The following is a 23,845-nucleotide window of genomic DNA, read 5'->3' as shown; positions in this document are numbered from 1 at the left end:
CAAAATAAATTCATGTGTACTAAGTTAGGGTTTTTTCCATGACTAGGCAATATCCCTGTTCCCTAGAAACTTGCAGTTGTTATTTGTCTTCGTGAACCTTCCCTTTGAAAATGCCAAATCCTTTAAATTAATGCTTCAGAGGGTCGTATTTTGCATTTCAGTTCTTGAAAAGACTTTGCATTTATTCAGCAATATAAAGCCCTCTGAGGATCAACAACCACAGTATATTATGGGAAAGTGTGCTGTGCTTTCTATTACTTGGGAGCTGACTACTCACATGATCATAACTTCCAACATTCAAAACTTAAAGCATTTTTTTCATTCTTTTATCATTGCCTTTTTCATTATAAAATACAGCTTTTCTTTCTTTAATATGACTAGATCCTGCTCTCAGTGATGCCTCTGTCTTCCCTGGTACGGAGCAGATCCCTGGCTGCTTGAAATAGTGTCTTCAAAAACTTCTGGAGGGTTAATTTTTGGTCAGCATCTAAATTTCTTAGATTCACTAAGAGCTATTTAAATTATGATGGACTAATTGTATTCAAGTGCCCCTTTCAGAAGGAGTAGCTTTGTCCCAGGAAAGCTAGCCCAGTTTCACTGGGACTTTAGAGAGAGCATCAGTACCTTTAACTGCCCTTAGTACAATTGTATTTAATTAAACAAACACTTTTCTAGAAGCAAACTGGGATTCTTGGAAATAAGCACAGAACTTTCCTGAGCAGTTAATACTTCCAAGGGGCTAAATGAAAACAACCATGGGTAAATGAAAATTGAGTTCATACACTAAACTGAGGGATTCTTATATCTTGGTCCAATAGTGCAATTATCTCATTTGCCCCTTTGCTCTTCATTCAGACCATATGGAAAAATTAAATACAGGAAGAGCCAGGCCTTTTTTTTTAGTGACACCTAGCACAGTGAAAATGGCCAGGGATGTCAGCCCCGCCATTCTGTTTTCTGTCATTTACTCCTTAAGAAACACTGAATTAACTCTTTTATTCTTGTTATTAACCTGCAGCAACCCATTTAGTTCTGCCTCAGCTCCTGCTGCAAACACATTACACATAGAGTTATTCTGGTGGTGTGGCTGTGTGAATAATGACATTGCACATGGAATTATTCTGGTGGTAATGGCTGTGTGAATAATTAAGGAAGGTAAGCAGTCAGGCCAATGTATTTGCACAGTTCTCTCCCACTGTTTTACCCACAGCCTCCAAATCTGCCTGTACTCACCCACATGGCCACAGGTACAGCCGAGTTTCCCAAAATCTGATGTCCTGTACTTTTCACATGCTCTGTAAAAAACAGAGACACATTCTTTGGTGTCCCCAAGTACACACGGGAGATTGAATAGCACACTTATTTCTCCCTCTCCAATGTTTAATAAAGAGCACTTTGATTGATGAAAGCATTTTGATTAATAAAATGTTACAGGAGGAGGAAAAGTAGCTTTATTTCCTGGGATTCCTGTGAGTTTTATCTTTGCTTCTGGCAGAGGGGCACTGGGTGGGAGGGGTAGTTTCAACATTTCGCTCAGCCTAGACTCTGAAAAGACTATCAGTCTGTATCTTTATGTCTCCAGTTCCCTTCACATTCTGGTGTCACAGCCTCAGCTTGCACTGTTTGGGTTCATAGCATTGCACTAACATGTTTTTAAGGTTAGAAAAGAATTCAGTGTTCAGTGAAAATTTTAAATGAAAATCCTTTCTTTTCACATTAGATTTTGTAAATCCCTTCCCCTTTACAAATGAGAAATCTGGGCCTAACCTATTATGACAGCATTTCTGAGTTTTTCACTTGCAATGGTTTTTGTGTTTTATAAATCTAATTAACTGTAATAAGAAAATAATAGGACATAATGTTTGTTTTACAAGGTGATTGATCTCTTGGCAGCCCGGCAGACTCTTTTATTGATTGGTTGGTGGATAATGTCAGAGTGGATATGTCCTGGAGGAGAATAGCTGACACCTAAATCCATATGTGACAGATTACCATCTGTGTTGGAAGACAGGTTTCTTCGTGAAATTGTGAAGATAACAGGTGAAAATTGAGAAAGTGACATGAGAGAAATGTGTTGAAACCTGTCTCAACCTTTCCATGCTCTAAGAGCATTTACACAAAGCTCTCTATTTTGTGGGCAGCCTGTTTTCAGGATGAGGAAGATTAAATTTTAATTACATTCATTCCTGTCTGCCCAGTCTAGATTTAATCCTGTTAATTAGGAAAATGCCTTGTCCCACAACCCAGCTATAAAGCTAATTAAACAGAGAATCTTCATTTGCTACTTAGTGGAACTTCAGTAATGACTATCATACTTTACAGTTAATTAGCACTGTGGGAGGGAAAATGAGGATGTTGTTGAAGCATAGAACACAAATTAGAAGTGCTATACTATATGCTTTATTTCATTTTGTAGCTGTCTGATGCAGCCAAGTTGCACACTATCCTACCTGCCTCAGTTTCACATTTGTCAAAGAGGTATTAATTAAATGTATCTCTCCTGCAGAAGTGTTGTGTAGGTTTAATGTTATGAAGAAAATAAGCTGCTGTCCTTTGTAATCCTCAAGTGGAAGGTACTGCATAAATAGACTTCTTCCTCCCTGAAACATGCAAGAGGAAATGAACTGTGCAGTTTAAGGTGGAGTGGTGGAACAGCAATTGTACCTCCTAAAGTAAACATGGCCCTAGCAGTCCTGCAGACATTCACAAAATCTTCCAGTGCAAAGCACTACCAGCAAGGAACCTGCTGCTGGATCAAACCATTCTGAAGCCCAGGCGAGAAATTTAAATTGTAATTTGACTTAAAAATTCTGACAGCAAATGACTTGGATTCATAACACCTTGTTCCATAATAGTGCATTTGAAAGTATTGGTCCTGAAAATACCAAGTGATAATTACCAGTCCTCAATTTTACAAGTGAAGTAAAGCAGGGAAGTCTTATACTTTGTCCAAATGTTGGATAAATCCATTGTAAAACCAGAACTAGGACTTTCAGCTCCCTGGAAACTAAGCCCACAACATCTGGCTTGATGCTTCTGGATGGAACAGCAGAGCCCGTGTTCTACTTCGATTTAGATTTTCTCGTAGTGGCACTGATCCAATGAATCTGGGGATGTGAAATTGTCTTTCTACCTTAATGAGATATCCCTGGCATGCATTAAGATGCTATGCAATAATACATTTAGAGTATTGCAAGTGGAGCCTGGTAGCTTCTGCTTATGTTAATCCTGAGTTTACAAGTTTTATTGAAAAGGGGCAGGGTAAATATCAAAATAATTTCAGTCTGAGCATTGGTGGCTCTGTAATATTTGTAACGTAGAACAGCATGCAGTGCAAGGTGTTTTGTGCAAGCCTGTGCTGATTGGCACTCCAGAGTAACCTGCTGAGTTGTACACTGAAATTGGATTCAAGTGTGGATGAGTTAGTTATTTTTTCTGTTCCTCTATTTCCCTACCTCCAGCATGGGGTTAAAAAGTTTTGTGTCTGCATTATACTTTGTGGTCTGTGTGCAGCAGGGAACTAAGACCGGTGTCAACAAGGCAACACTGGTTCCAGTTTTTAGGGGACAGTGGTGATTTGTAAAATGGTGAGGAAGAGCAAGAGAAGAAGAGCAAGGGAAAATTAGGAAATCAGGAAACAAAAAGAACTAACAAACCAGACCACCTTGCAGAAAATGTATTTATATTGATGTTCACTATATAACGGTAATAGCATTACTAATTCCAAAACACTGGCTTTCATTATTAAAAACAAGAAGTTATGATGTTTCAGTAATTATTTTAGGTTGATCTGGGAGTATATTCTTTTCCTGGAGCTAGGTAGCATTTTAAACGTGCAAAGGATTAGACAGACACAATCAGTTCAAATATTTGTCCAGCCATTGAAAGGAGGATCCTCACTTCCGCCTGTGATGAGGCTCTGGAAAACTCCATCTCCATCATTGTTCAGCAGCTAAGTGAAGACTGCATGTTGATTACCCTTTCAGTTGCCTTTAACAGCTTATGTGAAATGTTAAGTTCTAAGTTACCTAAAATCCCTGCTTTTTAATTTGTTCCCTGGCCTGTATGCAGCAAAGCAAATCTCTGTGGGTTTATATGTGCACACACAAGTTCATACATGCCCCCTGATAAGAGCCAGCTCCTTCCAAACATGAACTGCACTGAGCAGAGCTTAAAAAAGGTGCAGGTGGAACAGGAGCAGGCATTCCCATTAATCATAAGATCATTAAAAGAAAAATAACAATCTGCTTGCTTAGCTGAGTCAAATCGTAGCTATGCAACTTAGCACAAAGCATCCGAGTTTCTACACTTTGATTTAAAGCTGATTCCACTGCCTCCCTCACATTTTGAGATCCTCAGAAAAAAATAGGAGAATCTATTATTATAGATTAATATACTTATTATTAGAATTATATTATAGTATACTTTATAATTTATTTTATTTACAAACCCAGGATTCATTACATAGATACATAGCTTTTGTGTTTACATAGATACATAGCTTTTGTGATGGTGTTGCTGAGCTCCATCTCCTGACAAATATTTGCAATTGGGTTTTTTTCCTTCAAATATTGCAACTTTAAAGAAGTTGTTAGCTTCCTTGTTGCAAATCTTATGTTTGCTCTTGTTTGTATTTAATTGCTTGGGAATTGAATGAACCATTTTCAGAGCTAACAGGAGGCTTGCATGCTGAGTTGCTTGTTCCACCATACCTTCACCTGACAGTTTTGACCATAATTTTCAAGGCTTCTGTGGTTTCTCACTGGCCTGTATTTTCATATCTGCCTGTGTCCCATTCTGGTATTTTGCAGCAGATCATCAACTTGTATGAGCAAGGTATCATTTAACAATATTGACTCACTGCATTGGGAGAAATCTCTTGGGGTTTATTCCCAACACACTGAAAGCCCACCAGACCTACCGGTCTGAAACGACTCTCACAGTATCATCAGGGCATTTTATGTACAACCTCCACAGAGGAAATATACTTCTGCATTTCTGAGAATAAAGAGGAGGAGAGCCTGTGGGAAGTTGGAGCTATTTTTCTGCAACCTGCATCTCAAGGAGCCACTTGAGAGCTGTGTTTGAAGACAGCAGGTTTATGGCTGCTCCACAGAAAGTCTCAATAGTAGTAGGGGAATATTTGACTAAATAATGTCAAAGCTGGTAGAGACACCACAATGGGTTTCCACTGTGTATTTTTGCCCAACATGAGAGGCAGACACACTTACCCTCTGTGAAGTTCAAAGAGGCACTTGACAAAGTTGGGTACCTATGAGTTTAAATATAAGTGGGGCCTCACCTTCTCATGCAGTAGAATAATTTATTTTCACATGGCTCATAACACAAATTATTTATGGCCAAGGAAAGAAAATAGTGGGGATACAGACTTTTTGCAATTTCTCTGAACCAGTTAGACATGATACATACAGCTGGATACTGCTCTCTTCCAAGTGAAATGCAGCAATGTGCTGCTCTCCACAGAGTGAAATAATTTTTACATGCCTTGTCAGTCTTGCTATGGTCATGGAAAGAAATACAGTGAAAGCAGAGATATTGGCACTGTTTATGTTATTTAGAATGTTTTTGCAGCTACAGTTTTGACCTCTCTTCTGTTTTGATGGTCTGTGTTTCAAAAGGTCATGTCATGTTTTCCAGTTACAAGAAATGAATAAATACTTTCTTTTCCTGTGGACTCTCACAGGTTTTAGTCAGATCCTCGTTCAGAATTATTCCAAAGAATTGCTGGTGTAAAGCTAATATGCTGCATTGTCAGTGGAATGACAGTTATTAACAGCCTAAAATCTGCACTCTGATGCCAGCAGGGTTTCATTTTTGCCCCTTATGGTCAAGAGAGACACAGAAAAGAGACTGGAATTTGGAATTTAACATGTGAAATCCAGGGGCCATAATTTAAAATATCAATCATTACTCCAGAATGGTGTTTGACAGGCTGCAAGTAATTTCTACTTCAAGCAATCTCAGGCAGCAGAGTAGCCCAAAGGTCATGTTGTTCTTATCACGAGTAAAAGATACTTTCTTCATGATGGATGACTGTTCTGTGTGTTTACGATGCATAACGTATTAGTAATTTGAATTCACAATTCCATTTGTCCTACAGTTTTGTCAGGGCATGCTAAACTGTAGTTAGGTACACCTGTGCTCTGCTAAAGATGGGGACTTTTTGTGGTAGTCCATCCTAACACCCACCCCACGGTCCCAGTTGCACATTAGGGAGCTGAGAGGAATCACTTCTACAAAAGGAAATGCCAGGCTGCAGGAATTGGGCCAAAAATTCTTGTCTTTTCACTGCCAGTCTTGACCTGTGCAGATGATCACAGCTGAAACCAAAAGGGTTGCTGCCTCCAGTCTCATGGTGTTATGAAGAGGTAACCCTCAGTGTGTTCTTCACCAGATCTATCAGGTTGGGAGCCCAGGGTTATCTGTAGCTGGCCAGCCAAATCCCAGAACTGGAGCACCACAGACAACAAAGAGACTCCTGATTTTGGGGCACTTTGAGATCTTTGTTACCCAAGACACAAAGATTTGAGCTTGCTTTGCACAAAGCACTCAGGGTGTTCCACAGCTGCTGCCTGCAATTTACCCTCTTCTTTTTATTGGGTTGAATGCAAATGCCATTCCTCTGCAGAACCAGACACAAAAGTAATAAGCAGTAGTATTAGTTCAGAGGGTCTGACAACAAATTTCCCATCTCCTTGCCACAAGTGCAACTCGTAAGAAAACATTTATAACAATATACACTGTTCTTGCTTATTTGAGCCCTGGACATATTTCTGTCAATGTTTGTGCAACAAAGTGCTCTTTAGAAATGATGGCTGAATTTGCCTCTCAGCTGTTCAAATTTTTAGATTTACCACCTCACTGCTCTTGCTGCAGTTTATATTTTGCATGCAGAAATGTAGTAAGCACCATGCCTCGTTTCCATGTTGGAATCATATGTTTCCAAAAATTAATTAATTACTTTCACTAAGAATCCTGCTGAATTCAAATAATTTTTAAAGCATGTCCTTCATTCACCATCATCTTGCTAGTTTTGATAAATTCCCATCTTCATATGTTAGACCTTTTGGCATCTAGATTTGCATTCTGCAAGATTTGCTCTTTAAATGGCCAGCTGTTACCTCAAAGTTTCAAAGATCTTATAGCAAGAAGCTTTTCAAAAGGAAACATTGCTCTCCATTTAGCTCCCTGAAAGATCTTGTTTTCAATTCCAGAAGTGGGAAGCCAAGGCTCAATGTCATATTACTTCTTCACTGTATGCATTCTAATATATATATATATATTGGCACTGTTCTTCTCCTGAAAAATAATAAAAGTACTTTTTCCCCCCTTTTTCAAATAAACATAGATCCATGGTTTTATAATTGGGTGAGGATGGAAACATACCCTGTAGTTCAAATGAGGTTTTGTGGCCTGTTATATACTTCACAACCTTTTATGGATTGGAAAAGGTCATTCCAGATCTTCATAACCTTTGGGAGAAGTTAAAAGGAGTGGGAAGTAGAATCATCAGTATGAAATTCAGAACAGAGGTCTTATCAAGTTCATCAGTCCACTTCAAAATTACTATTTGAATTAAGCGCCATTGATCTCTCCTTCATACCGTGTGTGTGTGTGTGTGTGTGTGTATATATATATATATATATATATATATATATTATATATATATATGGCTTTCAAATAAAGGCAATAGGTGCTCTGTCTTCAGAATAACTGAAGAAGGAACATTTCACATGCACTCATAGTTCCTTTTCTGCTACACCAAGTGAGAAAAGTTTGATACATAAAAATGGGTGACACACTGTGTCACTGAATAATGAGCAAAATAACATATCATGCTCATTCTGAGAAAGTGTATCCTTGCATTTGTTTGTAAGGATCATGGAAGTATTTCTTCAGTATTCAAGTGTCTTTTACTTCACGTTTGTTATTTCTTCAATTTTTTGTGTGTTCTTATGTTTTGTTAGTTCCTATACAGGGTAAAACTATTCACATCCTTCCCAGGTTGAAGTCTGCTGTCAGGCAGAGCACTCCATCTACAGAGAAGCTCCCCTGAATGTTCCTTAACACCAAAGTACCTCAGCTTGGATGATCTGTTGGTTCCAGTTCTGAGAGAAACACCTCTCTCTCCTGAACACCTCAGCCCATACCTCTCCTTGTAAGCTTTGTGAGATAGGTCTGGGAAGGGACACATCTCAGCAGCCTGGTTCCTGACAGGGACCGCAGCCTCCTTGGGGATCTAAATATTCCTGTATTCCTGCCCTGAATGACTGAATTGCTGTCACAAATTAAATTTTTGCTATCATGAACTAAATCTTTGCTGTTCATTCTTTGCAGATATTGATGAGTGTTTGGTAAACAATGGTGGCTGTGACCATTTTTGCCGAAACACAGTTGGCAGCTTTGAGTGCAGCTGCCAGAAGGGCTATAAACTGCTCACAGATGAAAGGACCTGCCAAGGTAATAGCTCATTAACCTTACTCTTCATATAATGAGAATGTTATTTCCAGTGGATTTTTTTGTTGTTGTTTTTATACTTAAGTCATTTGTACTGCAGGTTTTAATTGTACTGTCATGGGAAGTAAGGTTAGAAAACACCTCTGAGATTTCTGTTTTCTGAGGTGGAATTAAAATATTATTGCAAATGTCTTGTTTCAATGTTTTTAGTAATAGGAATGCCACTGTCCTGTTGAAGTGTAAAAATCCAAGTGGTGTAGTGGAATAGCCTCAGGCGGAGAGTCTTATGTTCAAATCCTCTCATTTGCTATGATCTGAGTGGGACAGAGGCTTATCTTTTTTACTCCAGAGTCATTTAGAGTAACCAACTGTAATACAGCATTTGCAAGATTTGAACTAAAAAAAATGGGTTGAATTTGTGAGCTCACCTTTGCCTGAGAGAAACTATTTATGAAGGGATAATGGTGACATTTTGTGGGAATTCAAATGAAGCATGTTTTAAATCATTTGCTGTGCATGTCATGATTTGTTATCTAAGTCATCTGATGTTATGTATTCTGTGACTAATTAGATGCATAACCATTTTCAAGTACTGACCATGTGCCTTTGGAGAAATGACATTTAAACTCTGTAGCTTTACCTTTCAAAGGTTAGAAAGATGAGTATGCATCAATAGAGAGAGAAAGGGAAGGATGATATATTCAATTAAATTTTTGTGCAGAAAATGCCTTTTTATTAATACATTATTATTTGCATGGGTTTTGAATAAGTAAAAGTTATGAAGTTCAAAACAGCATTAGTATTTTAGATCTTTTTTGTTTATCCACAAAGGAGAAACCACAATCTGAATATATATGTGTCATTCAGAATTTTTCCATCGCTTCTCATTGGTACTTCCATCCATCATTTGAGAAGCCACCTCCACCCTGACTGTGCAATTAGGCACAAAGGAGTTAGTGAAAGGTTGGTTTTAAGATGGACAGGATGGGAAGAGCTGAGATTAGCACAGCTCATGCCATGTGATTCGGCAGCAATAACACTGTAGGATCATGTCAGACATGGGGAAGTTGCCAGGTTTTGATTTACCTGCTAAAAACAGGGACAGAATATTAAAAAGAAACATTCCCTTCATGATGTATTTAGAGGTGATTGGGAAGATCTCGTTCATGAATTTCATGTGTGATGACATGCTTTCACTGTGGTATTAGTCAGACGTTTCACCATTGAATTAATTGTTATTACACCACGGAAAAAAACTCAAGAAAAGTTAGGCAAGAGCTGGTGCAGTATTTGTTCATAATGCAGAGGATTAATAGTAGGCTATAAAAGCTCCCTGTAAATAACCAGATTTCTGTGATGATAGTGAGAATCTAGAAGCAGCTCTGTAATGCTATTCAATCTTCACGTGCCAGAGCTCAAGAATGAGAAAGCCACCAGTAACAATACACACCATGCAAGGACTAAAGCAGGAGCTGATCTTCTCCCCCTCATGTGATCAGACATGGAAGTATAACCATGGTCTGGGCATCCTGCTTTTCCCACTGTCAGTGAGGAAGGGCAGGCAATCCATCTTGCCTCTACATGAGACACTGATTGATAAACTGTAGCTTATCTGTTGCTGTAAAAGATAGATTAGTGCAAGCCCAGAGAATTTTTGGGCTGGACAAGTTCCTCCATCCCAGAAACTCCGGTTCTTCTTAACATGAAATGGGGAGGACAAAGTAATTTCCTGTTTAAAGTCTGAGGTATTTGAGCCCCAGCAAACATGGTGAGATGCCTGCTTTGTGGAGAGATCGCTGTGATAATTTAGTTCCTGTCTGGTGCTTAAGGTGATAATTGGTGACTCATGCAGTCAGTATTAGCCTGCTAATAAAGAGAGAAGGAAAGTGAATGCAGGGCAAGAAATCACTGATATATGAATCACCTGCACTTTGCTTCTTCCCCTGCAAGAAGAATATAGTCAGGGGAAGTGGTTATAGTTCTTAATGTCAGGTTCATCAGGAAAATGTGATTTGGGGTTAGTGACTCTTCTGGGATATAAATCATCCACATTTTGGTTTTTTGTAACAGCCGGTCAGCGCTGACTGTAAAACATTAATAAGAGATTCAGGGAAATTTATTTTAGGCATATTAGCCTTTCCAAAGAGTAAAACAGAACAGTCCAATTTCTGTTTATAAAGGATGTTGTTGTTCATGTAACATTTGTTGTTTTGATTCATAATAGAGTTTCCCTGATTTATGATTTTTCTGTCAACATTGCCCTTCTCTTCTGGCTTTCATTTTTTTTAATAAAGATTTATTTCAGTTACTAATCAACATGTTTACAAAACACTCATTTAGGGCCTTAGAAGTCTGCCTTGTTTGGGACTGGGTCCTATATAGTTCAGGTGGCCTCCCCAATGTACAGAGCAGTCATCTCCAAACGTGTTCATCATTAATATCAGCACAAAGCAATTCTACACATTTCAGTATTAAATGTTCCTTCCTATTCCCAGCATTTGCAAGGGAAATGAAATTCTGAAGTTGTCCCACCTCACATAATTTCCTTCATGTCCTTTCATTGTAGACCTCAGAGCTGACTTTGAGTTTACAGGGAAATTGTATCAGTCACAGACTTTGTTCTGGTTGTTTGCAGAGCTCCCACCCCGGTCATACCAAGTGCCTTCCCCACATTCATGCTCTCTGTGAAGATGAAAGTATTTCTCTTTCAGTTTTTCGGCAGGAAGGGTGAAGCCATATATAGCAGCTTGACTAAGATCACTCATATAAATGCTTGGACTGCCCAGAGAACAAATCTCCAATTTTGGTAAATCTGCCCCTGCTTATTTGTCCATAACAAGGTATTCTTTTTCTCTTGTGTTTGTGCTCATATCCTGATATGAAAATTCCTTTATTTTTTCAGGAACTCTGAAGCTTGGTGCTCTCTTGGTGCTACCCTGCATGTTGAGTGCCTGTATAAGCAGCCCTTGCCTTTGAAAAGGGCTTTAAAATGTTCTGCATTTGTCTGTTTACAACTAAACCATTTTTAGCCCTGGCTGCCAAGAAAACCATTGTCAATCACAGATTAATTCTGCTAGGGAGTGGTTCTCACACTGTGGCTCCTTGTCAGACAAGGCGAATGTGGGGGGTTCCCTTCCTTTCGCCTGCCCTGCATTCCAGCCATTAAAAGGAAACTTCTTTGTAACCCAGAAGGTGAAGAATCCATACTTCCCTGCCAGTAATATTGTGGAGACTGATACTGTTTTCCCAGAGTCTCATTTTTCGCTCAGACTTAAAAATAGATTTCCCCCCCACACCCTTTGACAGGGAAATCACTGTACCAAATATCACAATACCAAACCCCTCTATTGTGTATTACTTTAATTGATCCCTTAAGTCTAAGGTATTGTAAATACTTTGGTGCAGGAAGAAACAGTTGGATCTATTTGTATAAACCTAGCAAAAAGAGGTCTGCATCTCCTTTGAACATGTAGTAAAAATAACATAGCTATATTTATAGCAAGGAAAGTTTGTGTTTGTAACCTTTTTGGTAATAGAAGGACAGCAACTCAGATCAATTCTAGCATGACATCAGCAACAAGCAAGTAGGCAAGACTTGCTGCAATGAAATAACACTGCAATGAATGTGTGTAAGCTCAGACATAATTACCTTAATCCTCAGCCAGTATGAGTTTTAGAGCCAGTTAATTTAATTGCTTATTCAGTTTCTGTTTGTTGTGCAGCGATCTCAAAAAAAAATCAACAATAAGCAGTCTCTCTGCTCTGCTCAAGTTCAAGCTTCATTAAGCACCCAGAGAAATGTGTGAAATTCTATAGTAATTAATTTTCTCTTCCTGCTCTAGGCATTGCTTTTTGCAAAGCAAGACAGGGAAAGACAGCACACACATTTGTTGCAAATCTCTCCAGGGAGTGGTAGAGATAGAAAGAAAAAAGGGGGAAAAAAAAGTGCTTTTAGTGGGAACACCCAGTGATAAATGTGTAATATTTTGGGCTGCTAAATCCACACTCACCCTCTACCCTCACCACCTCAGTTCAAAACAGAGACAAATCTTCCTACGCTGAGGAATTTAAACTTTTGCAGGGGGGCAAAAGCTCAAGGCATTTGCATCGTTCTGGTCCCATTACAGCCTCCAGAGTTGGCTTTAAGTAGGGTTTGATGATATCACAGACATTATAAAGTCTGCTCAAGTTGCCTTCTCACCAACCATTTGAATTGATAGAGCCACTGTATGAAAGGAGATGACTGTCCACCAGGGAACACTACCTCCATAGCATGTGGAATACCTGCATGGGCCACCTGGATTTTTTGGGTCTTCTTTACAGCCATGAATGACAGCATTTTTTATTTGCTTTGAAGTATTGCCTGTTTGACTGTTGGTTATTCTTTACTACCTTCCTACCAGATTTTAAACAATTGTTATTGACCCTTTTGTAGCTAGGCACTGGAACACAGGGTCTCACAGTCTGCTGCTGATATTGCTGGTGTCTGTCCAAAGGAGATTCAGTGATGCATGTTTCTACAATAGGAAATCCCAAAGAGAATTTGCCCCATTGCTTCATGAATAACTGAATTTTCCCTCTACTAATTTTCTGTGGGCACTTTTTGCTATATTTAGATAGCTACAAAGCTCTCCAGCAGAGGTCCAAGTACAGCTGGTTTGAGGTGGTTTTCTCTCTCAGTACAAGACATGAGCATTAACACCATCATATTTGATATTTGTACTTTTCTTTCATTGAAAACAAATGTGCTTCATATGCCCCACTGTACCACCCTTCCTCTCTCCTCAGCCACACTTCTAGACAAGTGTTCCTCAAGACCTGATGCTCACAGAGTGGAGCAACTGGGAGTAATGGCCTAGAGCAGTGAGGAGATATTGAAGCAATTTCCTTAGTCACTCTGGCAGCATTTTCCAGTGCTGTCCTGCAATACACCTCAAACCTTGTCCAGCTCTGGATTTTTTGTTTCCTGGGGTATTTTTTTTTTTGGTTGGTTTTTGTTTTATATCTCTACATATCTGTCAGTAGAGGGACATAAGCTTTACATAGGGCTTCCAAAGCCTACTGTCAGGAGAAGCCTTCTTTCATCCCAGAATGAGAGAAAGAAAAATAGCACCTTGAAAAACACAGTAGTAGTTGTCTGTGATCCAAGGATCCTGCAGGTCTGGTCTTGAAACATTGCCCAATTAACTGGGTAGGTAATCACCTCTCATAATGTCCATCTTCTAACTGTATGAAATATGCGCTATTTGCCTTCCCAGGGTAAAATTTGGATCTCCCAGCACGGTATCTCTGTTTTGAAAATGAGTATGAAATGAGGGATTCATCATACAGGGAAGGACAGATAGAAGGTGTTTGTGGGAATTATTTTTGGCCTAAAGAAGCCCCTAAAGATTAGATACAAAGATTTCATTATACTTTTCTGTGTGGAACCACTGATGATAAATGTGGATATAAAGGATCAGTTTAATGCCAAATAAATCAGTGCATCCACACCAGCAGCACTGAATCGCCAGCCATCTTTGACACAGAATAACCAAATTAGAAAATAAAAACTAGCCAAAGAGGTTTGCACCCTTGGGTTACATGACAGTGACCTGCCATTCACATTTGGTCATATAACTCAACAAAGCAACAGGCCTTGTCCCAGTCACATAACCTGATGTAGGTCCCAGGATTAGGATGCACCCCTTGCATTGATTTATATAGGACACAATCACTCATCTAAGATAACAAAACAGATCAGAGCATAGAAGTCAGGGCTGGAGCATCTGGCCACTCAGATTCAGTTTATCAACATGGTTCAACTTTCCAGTGAAAAAGGGTGGAAAGTTTCGCTGTTGGTCTACTGTACCCTCTCTTTGCTTTTCTTCCCCCATTAAACACACAGAAAAGCAAATGCACTCATATACCCATCCCCATCAGACAAATGTACCCTAACATATAAAATACGTTGGCTTGTTGCTGATTTTCATCCAGTCCAGCTGAGTCTGGCCCAAGTGTGTTTTAATTGTGGGAGTTCTTGATACACAGACAATGCTGGTTCAGCTGCCAGGACAGTGTAGCTCAAGAACCAGGCACCAATGCTCTGGAGGAGATAGTGGGAGCTGCTTGTAGAAATTAGACTAGCTCAGAGAAAGAAAACTCAGGATGATTTCCCTGTCACTGATGGTGTTCACTCCCTGTGCAGATTTTCTCTCTGGCATTCTGCACCACTGAGCCTTCCAAAAATATCTTACTTATGACAAGCACCATATTGCTTCTTGCATCAAGATTAAAAAATACTCCATTGGGTAAGCAACATGTTACACTGTCAATGAAAGGCATACTTCTCAAATCCTTTCTGTTACACTGGGTGTCAGTGAGACTGTGACTATTGGTACAGTCTGCCTCTGTGAGAAAAAAGGGTTGCAAGATCATACTCAGAAACAATAAATGCCCCAGGTATGAAGTAAAAACAGCTCTAGCCAGTACAAGTTTGTTTGCCAAGTGATAGTATCTGCAGTGTTGGTTGTAGCAATTAAGTCTGCTGAAACATGAAAACAAACACATCCCTCCACCATCTCCAGTTCTCCCCTCTGCAGCAGTGTTTTCATAAGTTAAAGGGGAATGTTCTTTGCTTGCTGCTTCTTGGAAGGCTTATTAAACCTCACAATCTAGGCTTTAAATCACTTTCTAATAGAATGAGACCTAATGTGGAGAGTGCAGATGGGACAGATTATTTCACTTCTGTTTTCCCATGAAGCTTCTGACATAGGCTACTGTTGTTAGATAGTAGATTAGTTTGACCTCAGGTCTCATTCAGTATGGTAGCTCTTATACTGTTAAACTCTATAAAGCACACTGCTATCAAATTGCTTTTTACAGCTCTATCTGGCCCCCTCCTCTTGATGATGTGTGTGGGAAGCCAAACAAAATGTTCCATTAGTGTTTAGAAAGAGAATTTGAGATATATTTTTCAGTTGATGTTGTAGGATATATGACTTGTATAGTGCAGAAATTACTTTACTGGACTGGAATCATGTTATGTATTAATGAATTACCAGGATATGAGTCAGCCTTGGAATAGTTTGAGCAGGAAGGTAGCATTCTTCCACAAACAATAATCTGTTGATAAATCATGCTGAAAGCTGTAATTCAAAAGGAATTGTTTTTAAAGAGAATCAGAGAAAGACTATATGTGTATATCTATTCTCCAGTATGGCACATTAATGCCATATTACTGAGCTCAAGCATTCAGTCACACTGATTATGGTCAGATAGCCTATACCCTGAGTGCTAAACAGAATTGCAATCAAATCACAGCCCTATCCCAAATATTATAGAGTTTCATTTTTCTATGCTTGCATCCACACTCCCGGGCCTTTCAAAAGTGCCCTGGTTTGATTATTTTCTTCTAATGAGAGTAAAAGCCTAACCTATTGAAACAAAGGAGTGTGATTTTTCTTACATTAGCCATGTTGTGAACCACTACTCTTTCTTTTGGTAGCTTGGAGATGAGGCCTTAGTTAGGACAGGTGAAATAAAACCAAAAATCTAAGCTCAGATATTGAGTCAGTGGAATAGGAGTGTCTTCTGGGTTTTTGCTGGGTGGAGGAATTTTGAGGCATGGTGTTGGTGTTTTCAGAGGGATACGTGCTGGGATTCTGCAGAGGCCAGCCATTCTGGGCAGGGTTTTTAAGCAAGCCTTTGAGGCAGAGCCAGAGAACAGCAATTCTTGTGTATATTCAGTGGTCCCTTGACCTCAGCAAGAGCTTGAAGCAAGCTGGGAATGCGCAGGTCCACAGGAAGTGAAGGGAAATGCTGCATTTGAGTTCTCAAACTCAGATGAAAACTGAAACTGTGTTGTTGTACTTGCTCTTTCAGCACCATCAAATAACACCAGGCATGTTTTTACCCAGACTAGTCCCTTGTTCCTCCAAGAAGTCTCACTAGCAGCTCCTACTAAAGGGTGATAGAGATAACACCTCAGCAACCTGAACAGTTTTCTCTTTTAAAAAAAATATAGCTAAAAATCAAATGTATTGCAGGATAGAGGGAATATTCCTCCCTTGATACAGAAAGGGTAAAGCCTTTATTATGTTCTCCTCAGGCTGTTAAGCTGCTCTTAGAGAGTTGCTGTGTAAATAGTGGTTTGAGCAGAGTGCAGACTAGTAAACATATTTATGTTTGTAGGAAAACAAACCTGCCTGAAGTTTCTTTTCATACACTTCTCTTGATGTATAGCTTCTCCTTCCCCAGGCTCTTGACATAGTAGCACAGTTTATTCCTATAATAACAGTAGATAACTCAGCTTGCCTTTGCCTTCGGAAATGATTGATACCGGAAAATTATACATTTGCTTATAAAATCCTGGCAACATCTTGATAAAAGTACTTCTTTCCTTATAAAAACACTGGAAAAGTATTGACTTTAATTGCATTTTAGATTGTCCTACCAAAACAATGGTAAGAGGATAAATGTAATAGGAGCCAAAGCCAATTCCCTCCTTCTGGGTTCCTGAGATTAATGGAGGAACCTGAGGACAACAAAGCCCCCAAGTAATGGAGAGGGGTGAGGAGGAGCTGGGACTGGTAAGCATAGGCTCAAGAGCAAGGGCAGTGTCTGGGAAGTCCAAGCATTGGCACAACTTTTGTCTCCAGTCTTGAGATGTCCTTCACACAGAAAATTAGGCTTTTGCTTTTCTGGTCATAATCTCTCTTTCACTTCATGTCACAGCAGATTCAGCCCTCAAAGCATGGAGGAGCTTGTGTAGCTGGGAAGTGGTTGTGTCACATAGAGAAATACAAATTGGCTCAAGAGGATCTGTATTTTCGTACCATAAATACTTCTGTTTCAAAATCATATGTCAAAGACAATCAGTACCTAATGTGAGGAAGCTATAAAACAAATTAATTCAGCATCAGAGATGTGTTGAGGAGGGCGATCCCCACTTCTGCCAAGCAATGCATGTATTAGCACAAGTGCACCTTTCACAGAGCAGTGAAGATGTGCTTGCACAGATCAGTCCCTGAAATGCTCATACATTGAAAAGAGTTGTCATCCAAGGTGCCCACAGTGCTACAACTTCATTGGTGCTAACATACATAACAGCTTTGACTTTATCAAAAATGCCACTGGCTGTTGCGGCACTTGGCATTCTCCAGGTTAAGCATTCAGTACAGTTTTGAATCAGGCTCATTTATCACAGTTTTCTTGACCTTTCTCTGATTTCCCATTGCTGAAGTTGAAAATGTATTTGGACTTTCTTTGGCCTTCTACCAAGCACTTCCATCCCTTACTGATGCAATCATGGGAAGATTTTGTAGTTCCTGTGATCTGACAAAATGCTTAGCTTAACTAATTTCCTATTGATTTTAAAAGTAATAGGTTATAAAAATGAATTATACCGTTAAGTGTACTTAGGCATTTTTTATACTATTAGCTTTGGATGTTAAAAGATAATGGTGCTTTACTCAGGTTCAGATCCCTACAGTGCATTTTTACATGTCTTAAAAATTATTTGGAAATCCTCTCAAAATTGTTATTCACAAAGATAGCAGTGTGCAGAAAAGGCAGGATGAGAGAACTGCCGTGGTGAGGTTAAGTGTGATGTGCTAAACAGAGAAAACCATAAGAATTTGAAATCTTCCCTTCCAAATGCCTTTATAGAACACTTCCCTAGGCTCACTTTGTGCCTGTGACCTTGGACAGATTTACTAATTTTATACCATTGTTTCTAGTTATTAATAGGGTTTTTTTCATATTCCGTAAGAGACCAGGAAAACTTTCTTACCTGAAAAAAAAAAAAATCCCTTTCTTTTTTTAACTTCTCTATTTGAAAGTATCTGCAGAGCTGTCTCTGGTGACCAGCATTGGTTTTCTCTCTGCTCTCTGCTAGGACAGCTGACCAAATTCAGAACTGAGCTCAGACTACAAATCAGAGGAAGAGGGAAACTTGGCTTCGCACTTGAGGCCAGGCACCTTTCCCTCCTCAGCAGTCACATGGTGAAAATTTGACACTGCTGTTCCCCAACTCTGCTTGCAGGACTGAAATTTAGCAAGTAGTTTTGCTCAACCATATTTAAAATATTAGAAAAAATTATTATCTGCCAAAATTTAATTTATCAGGTAATCCTCTACTGTTATTCTGTTTTAAGTTTAGTACTATCCTCAAAAATATCAGATGGTGAGGTCTTCCACACTGCTGCAGGGAAACATATCAGAAATATTTTTTTTAGTCAAACAGCAGAGAAATAATAATATAATAATAATGGTGGTGATAATGATGATGTATTTCATTATGGAAAAAGCCTTAGTCCAAATCCCATCACCTACAGTCAAAGAAACCCCCAAAGATTCCAAAGTTGGCTGCCAACTTTTGCCTGGCTGAAAATTGCCAGATTCTGCAGTTTCCATCCAAAAGCATAAACTTTCCCATCCCTTCAGCAAAGCTCTTGGTGATGCAAAAGCAAGCAAATCCATGGCTGATGCTTGAGGCAGAACAAAGCCATAGTGCCTGGGAGCAGACGTGGCTCTGCAGGGCTGACAGGAAGAGGAATTAGTGGTGGTCACTCGACTTGGCACACGCGTTAAGGGAACACACACGAGCGTTAAGGCAACAGGCGTTTACTGCAGTGAGATGTTGTTCCACAACCCCATTTCTGCAGACTCAGAGGAAGTCCTGAGGGAAGCTTGTGGAGGAGAAGGAGCTTGTGGATTCTGTGTGGAAGAAAAACTAAATATGGAATTTTTGAAAGAAAATTAAAAGAGAAGGGAAAAATTAATTTGTTGCTACGTGAGATCACATAAAGCTCACTTGGAAGAGTTCCTAATGAAAAGATTGTGTTTACTGAGGAGAGAGAGCAAAGAATCTAGGGCTACAATTTTATTGCCAATACTCGTTTTTTAACCTGCTTTCCTTTTGTTTTCAAACTCCAGAGATAGCAGGGTCGTTCACAGGAAGTGCAACTGGTCTCTTTTGATAAGGTCTGATAGCAGAGATAAAGGAAACAAGCTGCCATTGCCTTTAAAGACCTTCCCAAATGTACTGTCTTGTTTTTCCTAAAAGCAGTTCCCTTTGCTTTAACGTCTAGGTAAATAGTGGGAAACCAGTTGCTGTGATGTTAATGAGAGTGATGAGTTTGCTGGGTGAACAGCAGTCCCCTTGGTGCTTAGCATCAAAGAAGGATCTGCCTTGCTGCAGTTCCTCTAAACACCGAAGGGGCCAATGAAAGATTGCTGTCTTTTGAACTGAGGTGAATTCACAGGAATTAGTAGAGGCAGCCAGCCCAAGGGAGCTGCTTAGTTGGAATCATTCCTACTTTCTTGTGTGTAACCTCAGTCCCAAGAAAATAATACGAGAAATCTAAAAGTAGGTACCTGCTTATTCCTGAAAGGATCAGGTATAAATTGCACTTTCTAATATAAATTATTCAGCTTTTACAAAATTTAGCAGTTAAAAAGGATAACACCAATTTAAACTCTGAAAGTTAAATTGATGGAAAAGATTAAGGGATCTGTTCAGGAAAACACCTAGACAATCCCTTCTGGGACAGGCATGCTTTTGGAGTTTACCAAGCAAAATGCTGGACGCTGCTTAAGTACAGGAGGTTGGACTGAATGAGTATGAGTATTTAATGTTGGCATTAAATATCCTCATTCTATCAAAATAAACATCCAGTTTCTGGATTATGTCTTGGAAGACATTATTCAATTTCAGACATGTAGCAGAAGTGTGAGAACACACAGTAACAGCAGAAGTTACCGATGCCCAGATATTCCTTAGAGCAAAACAAGAGTATCTAAAATGATCAGACCAAAATGATAAACAACAGAGGCAGCTGTGGCTCCCTAAACTGCACTTGCACCAGGGCTATATGGAGTGTTCATATTGCCTTTGGTACTGTATGAAGACACAGAAAGACGTGGTCTGTCCTAGGAGTGACAGCCCCAGGAGCAGAGAGAGGGGGTTATTGAACATACTGTAGGTACAGATAAGCTGGGAGGAAGATGAAAACAAGCTGTTTCCACGATCTCAATATACCAAATAAAAACATACAGACAGCATCCTGAGGCTGTGAGGCAGAATGAGGCAGGTGGTAACATTTGTCCTTAGTACAGCTATATACTGTGTGCCTGTCCCTGAAGCTGAGTAGCAGTCACTTCATTGTGTACTGCTAAATCCTTTAAATACCTCCCCCGTGGGATGCTTACATAATAAGTCACAGGTTTCTAATTATTTATTGCCTCTGTCTCAAACATATACTGCAGGTTTCTTTTGCTGTTTATATACATTTATTTGTTTTATTACTTCTTTGCATTCTAACAAATCATCTCTAATAAAAAGCACATTTCCTTGTGAACAGAATCAATTTCCTTCAGAAGTGTTTCAGCCCCTGATTAGTGGGTTACATTTGGTCTTCACTAATCTGTGAACAATACACACTTAACTGTGAACAATAAAGTTCTTATATAAATAAATGCTTTAGTCCAAGTCAACATTAGTCATAATGGACAGTTTCCCACTCAAATTTCTGAACTACAAGATGAGACTGTGCTACCTGGGCACTTAGCACTTCCCATTAAAAGTACAGCAATTAATACAGGATCTATTTTTTCTGCAGGTCATTAGGTATGTTATTAACAATTAAGTCTCAGCAGCAAGATGATTGCAGCTCAGTAATGCAGTGGGAAGTCTAAATGGGTGTGGGTTTTCAATTACTTCTAAAGGCCTGGGGTTATGGCTATTTTTTCTACCCTTGGTGTTAGCCTGCTCCAGAAGCACTCAGTGGGAAGGTAATGAAGTAGAAGATTTGTACATTACTGAATCGTTCTCTGCTTCCTTCTCATTGATTTTATTTTTGTAGGCTTTGAAACTTAAGGAGAAGTTAGCTGTAAGCCATTCTCTTATCAGGGCTGGCTGTGTTTTAAAGAGCTACATGCTGACATGGAGGATGCATTTTTACTAACTGTGAACAAGGCTAAGTCACTGTGGATCAAAAAAACCTGAGATGTGGTGCAAACCCCATCACATGGCTGCTGCAACAAAACAATACCTTCCCAGCACTGAATTTAAACCAGCATTTGTTGGGGAACATAGCTTGAAGCATGACTCCTTGTGGCCCAGCAACCACTCAGATTAAGATATGTGGTTTCCCTAATGTCTGTCAAATATTGTTGGAAACCAGGCTGGCTCGGCCGTGAGGTGAACAACATTACATGGGTGGTATCAGCTCCCCACAGAAATTGGAGGTGGGGGCAGGAGAAGACAGAATATAACTTTCAGCCAAAATACATACAAAAAAAAAGCATTAGTGTTTATTTTAAAAACATCAAGTAACACTTCTTTAGAGTTTCTATGTATGTGTGCTTAATGAATGAGAACAAGGAAAGGCTCTGTTTCTCAGAGGAGCTGATAACTTAGAAGCTGAGAAAGGTGAACACAAAACATTCTGACTAAACTTGAGTTTGGCTTGTGTGCATGGCCTGGGGTGCTCCACACTGAGTCCACATCTGGCTTGGGGGTTAAAAATAAACCAGGGCTGTGTGAGATGGACAAAACAGAGCTACATCTTGTGGGCCTTTGCACGAGGAGAATGTGGCTTTGTTAGGAGATAACCCCAGCGCCCTGAGAGTGGCTTTGTGTTCCCACTACACTGGGACACCTGGGCCACTGCTCCCAGACTGTGGCTCAACCCCCACCAGCACCTAAATCTGAAACCCACAGGTTCCTTATGGTGGATATTCTCCATAGCAGCCTGGGCAGCAGTTACGAGGTAGAAAAAAAATCTTTGCTGCCATAATCAAGGTATACCTAAGCTTACTGGGAGGATTGGGACTGTATGGACTCACAGCTGCAATAGCACTTTAAAGTATTGTTGTAATACCAAAAATCACTAGTTTTGAGTGATCGACTAGTGTTCAGGGTGTCATCAGTCACTTCTGCTGATGAAAGAGCTGATAGTAGAGATAGACATATTTTATTTTTATTGCACATTTAATTTCATAGTAAAAAATACTTATTTTCTGTTTTACTTCTATTTGAAATAGTATATCTAAATTTAATTTATCTATTTTGCAAATATGCAGTTATCATGTCTTGCCTCTCCAAACGCAGACAAATCAAATGTAAGATGGGTTTTCTGTTTACAATGTCCAGGACCTTTACAGTCTGCACTCTGTTCCTCATGGCTGTTATAGCTTTTGTTGATTGCCTTTGAGCCACTCCTGTCTTGCTCTCTGTAGCACCACCAAGTAACAGTGATCTGTAGCACAAATAGCACCACCAAATAACAGTGATCTCTCCTTGGTGCTTTTATTTTCAGATCAGGTGAAAAATACTCCAGGCTCAAGACTAAACTCTTATGCAATTATGATATATGGCCTGTGTTTTGGAAGGAGGCTCCCAGTTTCATAATTTGACCTAGCTACTTAGTGTATGTCTCAAGAAAAGCTGTTGAGATGTCCATTAGTTTTCTATAAACAATTTCTTCACTTAATAGTTCTTAATAGTAACAAAATTACATTAAGGAAAACAAAGACAGGACAGTCCTCATTTTTGAAGTAGATTTTTAATGTGAAATTGGGAATCTGGGCATTTAATTCTTCAGTTCTCTAACCACAACCCTCAAATCTCACCTCTGTGCAAGTGAGTTTTGCATACGTGTGTTCTATCAGGGAGTCACAGCAATTCCTACATCAGTCTGCAGTTCTAAAACACCCCTAAATCCAGCCAGATTTACCAGTCTCACCTGGTGTGTCTGGTGCTGGTCTGCTTGTTTGTAATGCTAATGGTTTTTTGGAAATGTCCTGCTTTGTGCTTTGATTTCCTGATCACTGGTTCCTTTTAATTACTCTGAAATTAATTTTAGAGCAAAGACAATCAGGAGTACAGGGTACTGTGTCTGAGGGCTGGAAACAGAGTACAAAAAGGAGCCTTTCACTTCAGAGCTGCTGGTTGGAATCCAGCTCAGGTCTAGGCTTAGCAAAAATCACCGCTGTGTGATGGCTTCTGGGTGCCCTGCGCTCTACGTCCACAAATGAGTCAGTGTCCACATCACACAAACCACAGAACAATTGGTGCTACTGTAATTGGGAGTCTAGTGGCAGCACCAGTGGAAAGGGCAGGGACTTGAATGAGCACAGAAAATGAGCTGCTTTATTCCCTGCTCCCTCAGGTCACCTTTGAGACACATCTGTTTGAGGAAACTTAGAAGAAATTTGATCTCTGGTAGCTCCCTTCTGGAGACAAAAGAATTTATTTTGCAGTACTGACAATCTGACACCCACTAAAAAACTTTACATTCAAGAAAAATAAAGATCATTATGGGATTGTTTGACATGGTAAAGCCTGAACTGAAAAAAAATAAATAAAAGCTACGTATGATTG

General features: G+C 39.5%; 1 protein-coding gene across 1 annotated transcript in view; it reads left to right on the top strand.

Annotated features, from left to right (window-relative positions):
* Positions 1 to 23,845, top strand: part of SCUBE1 (signal peptide, CUB domain and EGF like domain containing 1) — a 187,462-nt gene that overhangs the window by 138,434 nt on the left and 25,183 nt on the right. The window contains exon 9 of the mRNA XM_041426817.1: positions 8,359 to 8,481. Coding sequence (XP_041282751.1) covers positions 8,359 to 8,481 — 123 coding nt within the window. The remainder of the gene's footprint in view (positions 1 to 8,358; positions 8,482 to 23,845) is intronic.

Source organism: Onychostruthus taczanowskii, unplaced genomic scaffold (genome assembly GCF_017590055.1).
Source record: "Onychostruthus taczanowskii isolate IOZ18803 unplaced genomic scaffold, ASM1759005v1 scaffold95, whole genome shotgun sequence".
In the NCBI taxonomy this organism is placed as follows: Eukaryota; Metazoa; Chordata; class Aves; order Passeriformes; family Passeridae; genus Onychostruthus; species Onychostruthus taczanowskii.
The sequence above is the reverse complement of the archived record's forward strand: the minus strand, read 5'-3'. Positions and strand labels throughout refer to the sequence as shown.